This window comes from Schistocerca piceifrons, chromosome 2 (assembly GCF_021461385.2).
Source record: "Schistocerca piceifrons isolate TAMUIC-IGC-003096 chromosome 2, iqSchPice1.1, whole genome shotgun sequence".
Classification (NCBI taxonomy): domain Eukaryota; kingdom Metazoa; phylum Arthropoda; class Insecta; order Orthoptera; family Acrididae; genus Schistocerca; species Schistocerca piceifrons.
In genome coordinates, this window is record NC_060139.1 from 691,674,742 (window position 1) to 691,687,239 (window position 12,498).

Consider the following 12,498-nt stretch of genomic DNA (forward strand, 5'->3'; position numbering starts at 1 on the left):
GGCTTCGATCTGTTTACTGATTTAATACAGACCAAAATTTAGCATTTTCTGTTGAGTTGGTGGATAAAATTTTACTTTTTAACTCATTGACTGCTTCACACTTGGCTCTCCTTACATTAACTTTGGTTTCATCCAGTTTTTGTCTGTTTGTGAGGCCTTGATTATGTTTAAATTTTCAAGGAAGCTTTCTCTGCTTTTGTATCAGCTTTCTAACACAGCTTTCACACCAGAGTGGGTCTTTTCCATGCCTCACAATTTTGCTCAGCACATACCTGTCTAAAGCATATTGTACAATGCTCCTGCACTTGGTTCACTAATGCTCAGTATTGTCAGTGCTGGGATGAAATTTTGATGTTGACTTTTCAGGTAATCTGAAATCTGTTTCTTGTCGTACTTGCTAAACAGAAAGCTTTTCCTACCTTTCTTTACTTCTTATTTATAGATGAATTCAGTGATTCTGTAATGACCTTATGAGTACACATTCCCTGTTCTACACGAACTGAGTCAAAAAGTCCCAGTCTGTCACCAGCAGGTCTAAAAGGATGTCTTCATGAGTGAGTTCTCTGATTAACTACTCAAGTTAATTTTTGGATACGGCACTTAGAACAGTTTCACATGGTTTACTGTTCTAATCACTAGAGCTTCCCAGTTTGTAGCTGGTACATTAAAATTTCCACTAAAACTACAATATGACTGGGAAATTTACATTAAATATTGTCCAAGTTCCCCCTTAAATGAATGTTCCACCACTACTCCTGCTGCTGCTGCTGCTGCTGCTAAGGCAAGAGATCTATAAAAGCACCCAATGATTATGTTTCTTCCACATTTACCACTTATCTTCATCGAAATTACTTGACATTCTGAATCTGTGGCAATCTCACAAGATATTATCGTATTTTTTATTGTTATAAACACTCCTCCACCACAATGTTACTTTCTTTCTGGTGTTATCTATCACTCTAAACTTTCCAAGAACACTATACTAGGATATGTACGATTCACTGTAAAAACATAAATAAGAATGTTAACGAGCCTTTTTTTCTGCTCTACCAGCAAATAAATGAATTACAAACTTTAAAAATGTTTGTTTAATGAAACAATTACAGTTATAAAACACGACACTGTTCATTTTTATACAAGTTAAATGGCCGTCATACATACAAATATAAAGCATCTTCCATAAAGCACTTTTACATCTTTTAGTACTAAAGAATATTTACATTTGTTCTTAACAAAACATCCTATGAACACCACTTGTCTTCAGTTTACTGTCAATACTTCTCACATTCCCTGTTTAATGACAATACGTACGTGCTTCACATCATTTTCCAGATAGATCTGAAAAACCGAAACACATTAAAGTAATACAATAAAGTAATAAAAGAAATGTATGTACTTCAATAAGCCACAGGTCATCAATAATTAAAACATGGAACACAAATGCAGTCACTTCCAAAGTCTTTTAAGAATAGTGAAAGAATATTTAAAAGTCTCCAGACTGAGCACAAGCTTGGGTTTTACAAGAATATATATTGAAATTAGTCACGGCCTTGCTAAAGTAGCTATCCCAGTGTTTGCCTGATATGATGTTGAGAAACATGGGAAAACCTATATCTGTATAGTCTGATAGAGACCTGAACACTTCTTCTCCCTAATACAAACCCAGTGTTTCAAGCAATGCACATCTCAGTCTCTGATGAATTTGGAAATAATAAATGCACTCTAAAACCCTGAATGCTTAGTTCTTTAGTGTACGCCACATACTAGTTATCACTCAGGAATAAAACACGAACTTTAAATAAAATCATAACTGACCGTGTATACACAGATTAAAATGACAGCACGATATAGCTTTGCTGCACTACCGTATTTACTCGAATCTAAGCCGCACTTTTTTTTTCCGGTTTTTGTAATCCAAAAAACCGCCTGCGGCTTACAATCGAGTGCAAAGCAAACGGAAGTTCTGAAAAGTGTTGGTAGGTGCCGCCACAACTAACTTCTGCCGTCGAATATATGTAGCACTACACAGGCATGCTTTGTAGGCACAAAGATAAATACTGGCGCCAAAACCTCTGCGTCCTAAAAAAAAGGGGGGGATGGGGGTGGAAGACTAGTTTTTTTTCTCCGCCCTGAGTTTCGACCACTGCATTTTCATACATTATCCAACGAAGTAAATACAAATTCCATATTGTTCATCTTCAAATGTAGCAGAATTTCAATGTACTACGAAAATCCGACTGGCAAGACTGTTTGGGATGTTTGTCAATATGACCAACTCTACGTTCTGAATTTTTTCCTACCTGTAAGAAGAGATGGTTGCTAATGGGAACCTGATGAAATGTGAATCACATGGAGTATTATCACAGTCTAACATTATCTTCACCATAAGAATAATACGAATATAAACATTTTGCCGTGAATTCTTTTTTCGTGTTCGCTGCTATCTCATTTAAATACTGTCTGCCTAATAAACTACGAAACTTGAGTGAGACAACAGCATACACGGAAGAATATACGTATCGTGTCATGTTTATATTCGTATTATTCTTATGCCTAATAGTGATACAGTCAGAAATGAAGCACGGCAACTGACTAGATTTTTAAATCTAAGATGACTAATTTCTGTGCAGCATTTGATGTACTAAAGAAGCGGCCGCAAAGATTTTTCAAACGGAGAAAAATTTTCGCCTAACTCTCGTTCAGAACATGTTCTATCATACGCAGTCTATTATTTGGTTCTTGTTGATCATTATCAAAGAGAGCATCAGTGTAAGTAACAACAAATAGCAGTCTCTTGCCATTGTTTCGCTAATGAGACGATTCCTCTCTTTCTTTTTTTTTTTTTTTTTTTTTTTTTTTTTTTAATTGTAAGCGGCGGTAGCGCGCACAAAGCAAGCCATGCCGCGAGTGGCAACACGCCGTAAACACGCACTATCAGAATGCGACAAGCAATGCACGACGCAGTATAGTAATGCATTTTCAGCTTAGAGTGACGTAAACACCTATAACAAAGAAAACGGCACTTATCAGATCAAAGCAAAATAAGCAATCGATTCAAACCAGACGAAGCACGTGAAATAGGAAGGGTACCCGTATAAATACGGACGGAGCGCCTGACGCATAGCAAAGCTTAACTGCTAAGATTACGACTCGAACCAAACTACTGTATCGTCTTTCATTCGACCTAAATTGGGTCTCATATTACAATGGACCAACTTTGTTTCGATTTGGAGGTGCGGCCTAAAACTTTTCTCTCCCCTTGAATTTCGAGTCTCAAATTTCTGGTGCGGCTTAGATTCAAGTGCGGCTTAGATTCGAATAAATACGGTACACTATGATTCATCTCTTAGTTTTAGAATTTCATATGTCGAGATATGGGGCGAAAAAGAAATATTGATACCAAACTAAAATTGTGGCCATTCTTTGCTTTAATTGGACGACAGAGTATGTCCTTTCAAAGACAGATTATGAAGTTTTATGCCAACTGATTCTACGGTAAAATCTATTCAATACATCTTGACAATGTACCAATCAGAATAAATTTCGAGTGAAATGCAATTCATTTTGTTAATTATATCCACATAAAAGTATGTTTTGTATCTACACTTAAGGAAATACATTAATTAGTATTTTTACTGTTGCATGGAAGACAATGTAAATGTTGCAAAATCTCCAGAGAATGGTTTTTACCATTACTAGCAAAAGTGAGCTTGATTGACAGCAATCACTATCATTTTGAGGATCCAGTAAATGATAAAATAGCCCCTTTAACATTGTAATAAAATTGATGTAAATTAAAACTTGAGTATTAAGGAATCAAGTAATCTTGTCAGTATGTTTTGACGAACTAGAAGTATTTCCAAAATGAAATTATCACTCTGGAGCAAAGAGTGTGCCAATTTGAAACTTCTAGACTTGCTTTTTATGGGCAAGTGCTGTACCAACTGAGCTACCTAAGCACGACTCTCAATTCACCTTCATAGCTTTATGTCCACCACTGCCCTTCTCTTAGCTTCCAGAACACATCTGGAAGGATCATCTATCTTGTTATATCAGATAGTGGTGCATAAGGAATATTAAATCCAGAAGAAACTGCAAGAGTTTTAAGATTACCTAATATGTCTTGAAATTTTGATCTATCTGTCATATGACCATAGTTAAAAGAATATCAACAATGTAGGAAAAGAGAGATTGCTACTTACCATAAAGAAGACACTTTAAGCTGCAGACAGGCACAATTAAAAGACACTTATACAAAGCTTTCGGCCACAGCCTTCATCAGCAAAAGAGAAGCACACCATTCATACAGACAAGCAAGCACACCTTGTGCATATGAATGGTGTGTGTTTCTCTTTTGCTGATGAAGCTGTGGCTGAAAGCTTGTCTTAATTGCGCCTGTCTGCAACCTAACGTGTCTTCTTTACAGTAAGTAGCAATCTCTTTTTCCTACATTGTTGATATTCGTACCTGCAGTTTCCATTGTTTCATAGTTAATAGAACTCACATTACAATGTCATATCAACTCATTTCTGCCTAGGAACTTTAATACATTATTTACCTTTAATACAGCCTCAATTTCTTTGCAGGTGCTCTTAGGTAATGCAGAACATGACACAGTAATCGTCACTTCTCCATTAGGAGGAACAACTCCTTCTGCAGGAGTGACGGCTAAGAATCTGTTGTTTAACTGGGTTTCAAATATTTGCGGACCTCGAGATTTGCTGAACACTTGTATGCATCCTTCAGTTATACGTGGTGGCAACAGCACAAGACTCTCTGCTGAAATACTCCAGAATGAACTTTGATTTCCACTTTCAAAACCTGCTTCTGAAGAGCTGTAACCATAAGACAGTTGTGGATTAATAACAAGTAAAAGAATGATGGAAATCAATAGTTTATTTAAAGACCAAGCTTTACTGCTACTTGACTTTGTATCCAACATGACATCCTTTTTATAATCTAAATTAGAAGGAGACCTGCAGTTTAACATTAAATTCAAACCACTATTAACAGTCATTTTTCCTATACATAAAGTGTTTTTAGAGAAGAGCTACATATGAAACTCCAAGAACTTCAAATTTGCAGTCTGACAACCTGCGCAGCGATGAGGCTACAATATGAATGGTGTCAAAATACCTGATGACTTAGCCAAAATTAACACAACAGAATCAGTAAGCTGCTAGACAAACATAGTACTTTTCATGTATGCTAGTGAGTTTAGGAGATGCCCATGTACTTTCTGCATCTTCCACAAAACTTGACACCAATGGGTAAAACATAGGAACTCCATAATTTTGAAATAGTAAAACATGCAATTTGCCACTAAGGGCAAGCATCAGACTGCAAATCAAAATATTAGGAGTTCACGCATTAGTTGGTGCTACATACTTTTCTGTCATTAGTCCTTTCATTTCTAGCAATGATTTATTAATGTGAAAAGGCCACATTTTACAGCAGTTGGTAGTCAACATTAAACTGTAGGTCCCCTGCAAATTGCTGTGCAAGTCAGTTTCAAGGTCAGTGGACCAGGCCTGGTTAAGCACAGTGAAGTTCAAACCAACCTTTGGCTTGGGGACAGCTTTACAATACACGCAATGCTGAGAATTTGAGAATACTGTCTCCCACTTTTTGTAACTATTTTGAGAAAAATTAATAATGTATGCACAACCAACTAATTCATAAATGTACTGCTGGCTACTGGTGCCCAAAATGCACAATATTTCAGGATACTGTCAACTGAAAGCAAGAGGGAAACTACAGCCGTGATTTTTCAAAAGGGTATGCAGCTATCTGTATGGTTAAATGATGGTGGCATCATCTTGGGTAAAATATTCTGGGCAGGGACTACTCAGGAGAATGTTGTTATCAGGAAAAACAAAACTGACGTTCTACGTGTCGGAGCGTGGACTGTCAGCTCCCTTAATTGGGCAGGTAGGCTAGAAAATTTGAAAAGGGATACGGATAGGTTAAAGTTAGATATAGTGGGAATTAGTGAAGTTTGGTGACAGGAGGAACAGGACTTCTGGTCAGGCAAATACACGGTTATAAATACAAAATCAAATGGGTGTAATGCAGGAGTAGGTTTAATAATGAATAAAAACAATAGGAATGTGGATAAGCTACTACAATCAGCATAGTGAATGCATTATTGCAGCCAAGATAGACATGAAGCCCATGCCTACCACAGTGGTGCAAGTTTATATGCCAACTAGCTCCACAGATGATGAAGAGATTGAAGAAATGTACGATGAGATAAAAGAAATCGTTCAGATAATGAAGGGAGACAAAAATTTAACAATCATAGGGGAACTGGAATTCGATAGTAAGAAAAGGAAGCGAAAGAAAAGTAATAGGTGCATATGGACTGAGGATAAGGAAAGAAAGAGGAAGCCGCCTGGTAGAATTTTGCACAGAGCATAACTTAATCATCACTAACACTTGGTTTAAGAATCATGAAATAAGGATGTATACGTGGAAGAGACCTGGAGGCACAAGGAGGTTTCAGATAGATTATAATCGCAGATTAAAACTGAAGAAACTGTAAAAAGGCAGGAATTTAAGGAGATGGGACCTGGATAAACTGAAAGAACTAGAGGTTTCAGAGCGAGCATTAGCAAATGATTGATGAGAACAGGGAAAAGGAATTCAGTAGAAGAAGAATGGGTAGCCATGAGAGATGAAATAGTGAAGGCACCAGAGGCTCAAGTAGGTAAAAAGACGAGGACTACCAGAAATCCTTGGGTAACACAAGAGATGCTGAATTTAATTGATAAAAGGAGAAAATATAAAAATGCTGTAAACGGACGATGCGAAAAGGAATACAAACGTCTCAAAAATGAGATCAACAGGAAGTGCAAAATGGCTAAGCAGGAATGACTAGAATACAAATGTAAGGATGCGGGAGGATATATCACTAGGGGTAAGATAGAACATGCCTACAGAAAAAGAGATATTTGGAGAAAAGAGAACCACCTGTATGAATATCAATAGCTCATACGGTAAACCAATCCTAAGCAAAAGCCTAAAGGTGAAAGGAGTATACAGAGGGTTCATACAAGGGCGATGTACTTACAGGCAATATTATGGAAATGGAAGAGGACATAGATGAAGATGAGATGCGAGATATGATACTGCATCAAGAATTTGGCAGAGCACTTGAAAGACCTAAGCAGAAACAAGGTGCCTGGAGTAGACAACATTCCGTTAGAACTACTGAGAGCCTTGGGAGAGCCAGGCACAACCAAACTCTTCCATATGGTGGGCAAGATGTAAGAGACAAGCGAAATACCCTCAGACTTACAGAAGAATATAATAATTCCAATTCCAAAGAAAGCAGAACTATCAGTTCAATAAGTCACGACTGCAAAATACTGAGACGAATTCTTTACAGACGAATGGAAAAACTGGTAGAAGCCAACCTTGGGGAAGATCAATTTGGATTCTGCAGAAATGTAGGAACACGTGAGGCAATAGTGACCCTATGCCTTATCTTAGAAGCTAGGTTAAGGAGAGGCAAACCTATATTTATAGCATTTGTAGACTTAGAGAAAGTTTTTGACAGTGATGACTGGAATATTCTCTTTCAAATTAAGAAAGTGGCAACGGTAAAATATAGGGAGCAAAAGGCTATTTACAATTTGCACAGAAACCAGAAGCCAGTGATAGGAGTCAAGGGGCACGAAAGGGAAGCAATGGTTGAGAAGGGAGTGAGACAGGGTTGCAGTCTATCCCCAATGTTATTCAATCTGTATACTGAACAAGCAGTAAAGGAAACCAAAGAAAAATTTGTAGGATGATTTAAAATCCAGGGAGAAGAAATAAAGACCTGCAGTTTGTCAATGACATTGTAATTCTGTCCGAGACAGCAATAGACTTGGAAGATCAGTTGAACGGAATGGACAATGTAAGGAAAGTGTTTCTGAAGAAGAGTTATTTGTTAATGCTAAGTATAGATTTAAGTGTCACGAAGTCTTTTCTGAAAATACCTGTATGGAGTGTAGCCATATATGGCTGTGAAACATGGACGATAAATGGTTTAGACAAGAAGAGAATAGAAGCTTTCGAAATGTGGTGCTGAAGATTAGATGGGTAGATCATGTAACTAATGAGGAGATACAGAATAGAATTGGAGAGAAGAAGAATTTGTGGTACAACTTGACTAGAAGAAGGTATCAGTTGATAGGACACGTTTAATTCAGTACTGGAGGGAAGTGTGGAGGGTAAAAATCGTACAGGGAGACGAAGAAATACACTAAGCAGATTCAGAAGGATGTAAGTTGTAGTAGTTACTTGCAAATGAAGAGGCTTGCGTAAGACAGAGTAACATGGAGAGCTGCATCAAACCAGTCTTTGGGCTGAAGATCGCAACAACAACAGTGTCTACATCATGAAGTGATCTGATGAACTGTCCATCTGGTGAACCAAGTGCCACTTATATTCCCACCACTGCCCATACCGATACACACTGTCCTGTGATCCCTGACTCGCAGCATTAAGCACAAGTATGTCACTGGTGTTGTCAGTAACAGTCTTAGGCAGTTGTCGCATAACTGAGGAGTGTCTTGGACTTCACAACACCAGGCTGTATCAAATTCCTTGACAATGCAGAAAATTGTACATTGGACAGATAAGGGCATGCTGTTGATGAGTACTCCAAGAACTTCAATGACGTGGTTGTTTAATACAATCAAACAAGACCAGCCAGTGGTTATAAACACTATCAGAAATACTTGGCAAGAAGCGTGACCAAAGCAGCTGTGGTTTCTACATCACTTTGTTATCGAGGGATCTACTGAAATACAAACAAACAGCCAACTAATCAACCGCTACCCTGGCAACACTCTCAGCAAAGCTTGGAACCCTGCACTTGGTTTAATTACGATATAGAATGAAACTTTCAGCAAACATAGTGACCTGTTACTAATGGAGCCACTGCTACCAATGCTCTAGCAGAGAGCCAAATAATATCACTTTATTTCCTTCCATATGCAGATCCTGAAACCTTATTCCACAATCCTGACAAATTTTCACCGTTCACAACAGTTGTGTTGAGCACCATCACCACAGAGTTACTACAACCTGAAAAATGGATGGTGGCGTAGCATGGCCTGACTAAGGGACAGACAACGATGTATGATGAGACATAGATAAATCCTCCTACATCTCACTATTGGGACTATGATTTCAAGGAATCAATTTGAACTAGACTGGTAGATAATGTTATATATAGACCAAGGACTGTCGTAAGTGAGGAGTGAACCACTGACAGGAAGCTGAATACTGTGATGGTTGACACACAGGTGTGCTGCAAGCAGTGGCTGTAGACAAACACTAGACAAGGTGAAGATATAATCGTATTCTGAGCCACTAGACACTCATTTCATTAACACACCTGATGATGGAATAAGAATTGGATCACTATACTACTGTGGACTTTGTACACCAACAGCTGGCAGTACGCACATCCATTACTTTGTCATTTAATACGCTGGGAGGAACGAAAGAAACGTAAGTATGCATGTTTAATAAATAAATGTCACTATACCTTTTTATTGTCTCATCAACTGTTTCATTGTACAGGGAAGTAAAAAACTGTGTCTGGCTTCCTGAACAGTCTGATGTCAAACCCGAACTTGGACCGTATGTCTTCTCACCACTATTTTCAACAGTGAGTGAAATGTCCTGCTGAACAAAGGATCTGCACAGAGTATCCACAGCTTGCTGCAAAAAGTAAAATATATAAAAGGCAACAGTGTTTCCCAACGATTTTGAGGCACTTTATAACTTCCTACACATGAGGAGAATACAAGGTCCTTAACATATGCAGCTGTAAGTCATGTTTAAATAATCTGTCGCCATACCACCATCGAAAGATATAACAGCACCAACAAAAAGTAAACTATAGATGTTCGTGAGACTAATTTCAATATGAGACATGAAATCAAAAATATGACTTCTTTCACTACTGAAACTAGCATATTACAGTAAGAGAACAATCTAGCCAACAAATAATGCGAGCACATATGGGAATTGTAAAAACTTTTTATATTTTGTAAAGTCATTACCGACATTTTATAAGATATAGAGAAGAAATGTCTTTTCATATCCGAAATAGTTTAGAGAATTAACACGAATTGTGATAGAAACCTTGTTCCTGTTTGTATAAAGAGTCTTTAAGTATAAGGATTTATTTGCAGAAAAAGTGAGAAATAAATTCATAATGACTAAACCAAGGAAAAAAATTACACAACTGTATTTTCTGTGGGTTTACACTCTCACAACTTTTTTTGAAAAAAAGGAGTCTTATTTGCCATTGACTGTACATTTATTACAAGTCCATTATTGCAGTTTTGACCTTTTGGACTTTTTCCAAGTGGGTAACAGTTGCTGTAAACATTGCAGCAATCAGCAATAAAAGGAATAAAAATGAAGTGAGCCTCTACCAACTGTGTCAGCTTCACCTTTATTAAGCGACATACAGGATAAAAACACATGAAATAAAACTTTTGCTTATTACACATGCTGAAACAGATACCATACTTAAATGATACACCAACATGTGCGGTAAGCATTAATTTCATTTCATGTGTTTTCATCCCATATTCACATAATGTTGGTGTATGTGACTAAGGCTGCGTATGCCATAGAGGCTCACTTTGTTTTTACTTTTTTTATTGCTGACCACTGCTGTGTATACAGCAGCTGTAATCCACTTAAAAGTGGCCAAAAGGCTGAAATTTCAATTAGTGGACTTTTTAATAAATGTACAGTCAATTGCAAATATGAAGTCCTTTAAATAAAGAAACAATTGATTATTTCTGTATATGGATATTAAATTTTACTCCTAAATTATTACTATAAGACTACCAATGGGTCAGACAAATGCCCTAAATGAAATGACATTCACAAAGTTGGCTTTCCAGAAGGAACTAGTCTCATAAGATTACAATCTCAACACCTATTCACATCAGAAAGTGATACTTGTCAATAATATGATTACTTTACACATCAAAGTGGTAGTTTTTTACTCTTTCATTAACAGAGTTCTCCAGAGAGCTCAAACAAGAAAATCAAGAGTAATTTACCTCAGGGTCCCTTAAAAGTCCCAATCCAGTTAGGGCTTTCTCGTCAGCAAAAGCTTCACAAATACTTGATAAGTCCATGAATGAATATTGTTCCAATGAATTACATGTAGTCTTAGATTTCATATCATTCCATAGTCTGTAATATTAGAAAATGAAATAAAATGGTTGCTCTTGCTTCTATACGTTCATGTGAAAGTATTTTGTTCACAGATAAAAATTAACGTTATAACAGAAACATACAAATATGCCTTTATCTTGCTCTTATCAGAAATGTGAGGTTTTAAACTTTATAGGAACTATTAATACTAAGTATTTCATCCCCCCCTTCCAATCTACCTTAATACAATCGTAATTTATAGATACATAGGTTGGAACTTAAATAGTGACAACACTGCTGTGGAGACACTATGCACTGGAATCTACTATTGTCGCTAATAGCACACGTTGTTGACATACCTACCTTACCTCCGAGCAAATGGACTCGCCCATCCCATGTCACGGGCATGCGCACAATCGAGGGAAACACAATCACCTGTGAGTGAGCGGTCTAACGTAACGGTGTCACTATGTTTTCGAAACAGGAACAACGGAGTTGAATCGAGATTGAATGTACCAGGGGTCGTACAGCACGACATTATCATCAAGGTCTTCAAGATGCACGTGGGGAATTGGCATTGCTGTACAGAAAAGTGGCACGTTGGGTAAAAGCCTTCAACGAAGGTCAGCAAACTGTGGTAGACGTGCCTTGGGCAGGTCATTCTAGCATCTCTGAAGAAGTGCATGCTGTTGCCACGTTAGTGGACAGTGACCGATGCCATATGATTCACGAGCTCGCCCACAAAACCGGATTAGCACATACGACTGTGCTTCGGATCCTGAAGGAACACCTGGGCATGCGAAAAATTGCGTCACGATGGATTCCGCATGACTTGACGGAAATGCAGAAATGGACACTGCTCACACACACTTGGAGCGCTATGAGCGCAAAGGACAGGCTTTTTTATGCCGTATCTTAACACTGGATGAGACATGGGTCACATCATCATACAAGCCTAAACTGAAACGCCAATTCAAGTATAGTGTCATTATGGGTCGCCACAAAAGTAGAAAGTGCATTGGAGCCCCAGTATAGTGAAAGTTATGGTGATTCTTGTGTAAGACTGTGATGGTGGTTATCCTAATGCATTACATTCCTCCACAGCAGACGGTCAACATACAATATTACTGTTCGTTTTTGGAGCATCACCTGCAACCAGCTTTGCGAAAGAAGCGGCAACATTTTTTTTGCAATCCATCCATCCTTTTGCACGACAATGCGCGGGCACATACAGCGCAAGCTGTGGCGTCTCTGTTCAGTTGATGGGACTGGGACGTACTGTACCATCCCCCATACTCCCCGGACTTAAGTCCTTGC

At 38.0% G+C, this 12,498-nt stretch overlaps 1 protein-coding gene across 1 annotated transcript in view; it reads right to left on the reverse strand.

The window, feature by feature from the left end:
* Positions 1 to 1,122: 1,122 nt before the first annotated feature.
* The window catches only part of LOC124776375, a 352,178-nt gene continuing 340,802 nt past the window's right edge, over positions 1,123 to 12,498 (reverse strand). Inside the window, exons 20-23 of the mRNA XM_047251339.1 lie at positions 11,085 to 11,220; positions 9,545 to 9,720; positions 4,559 to 4,835; positions 1,123 to 1,338 (exon numbers count right to left, since the gene is read on the reverse strand). Of these exons, the coding sequence (XP_047107295.1) occupies positions 1,282 to 1,338; positions 4,559 to 4,835; positions 9,545 to 9,720; positions 11,085 to 11,220 (646 nt within the window). The 3' untranslated portion in view covers positions 1,123 to 1,281. The remainder of the gene's footprint in view (positions 1,339 to 4,558; positions 4,836 to 9,544; positions 9,721 to 11,084; positions 11,221 to 12,498) is intronic.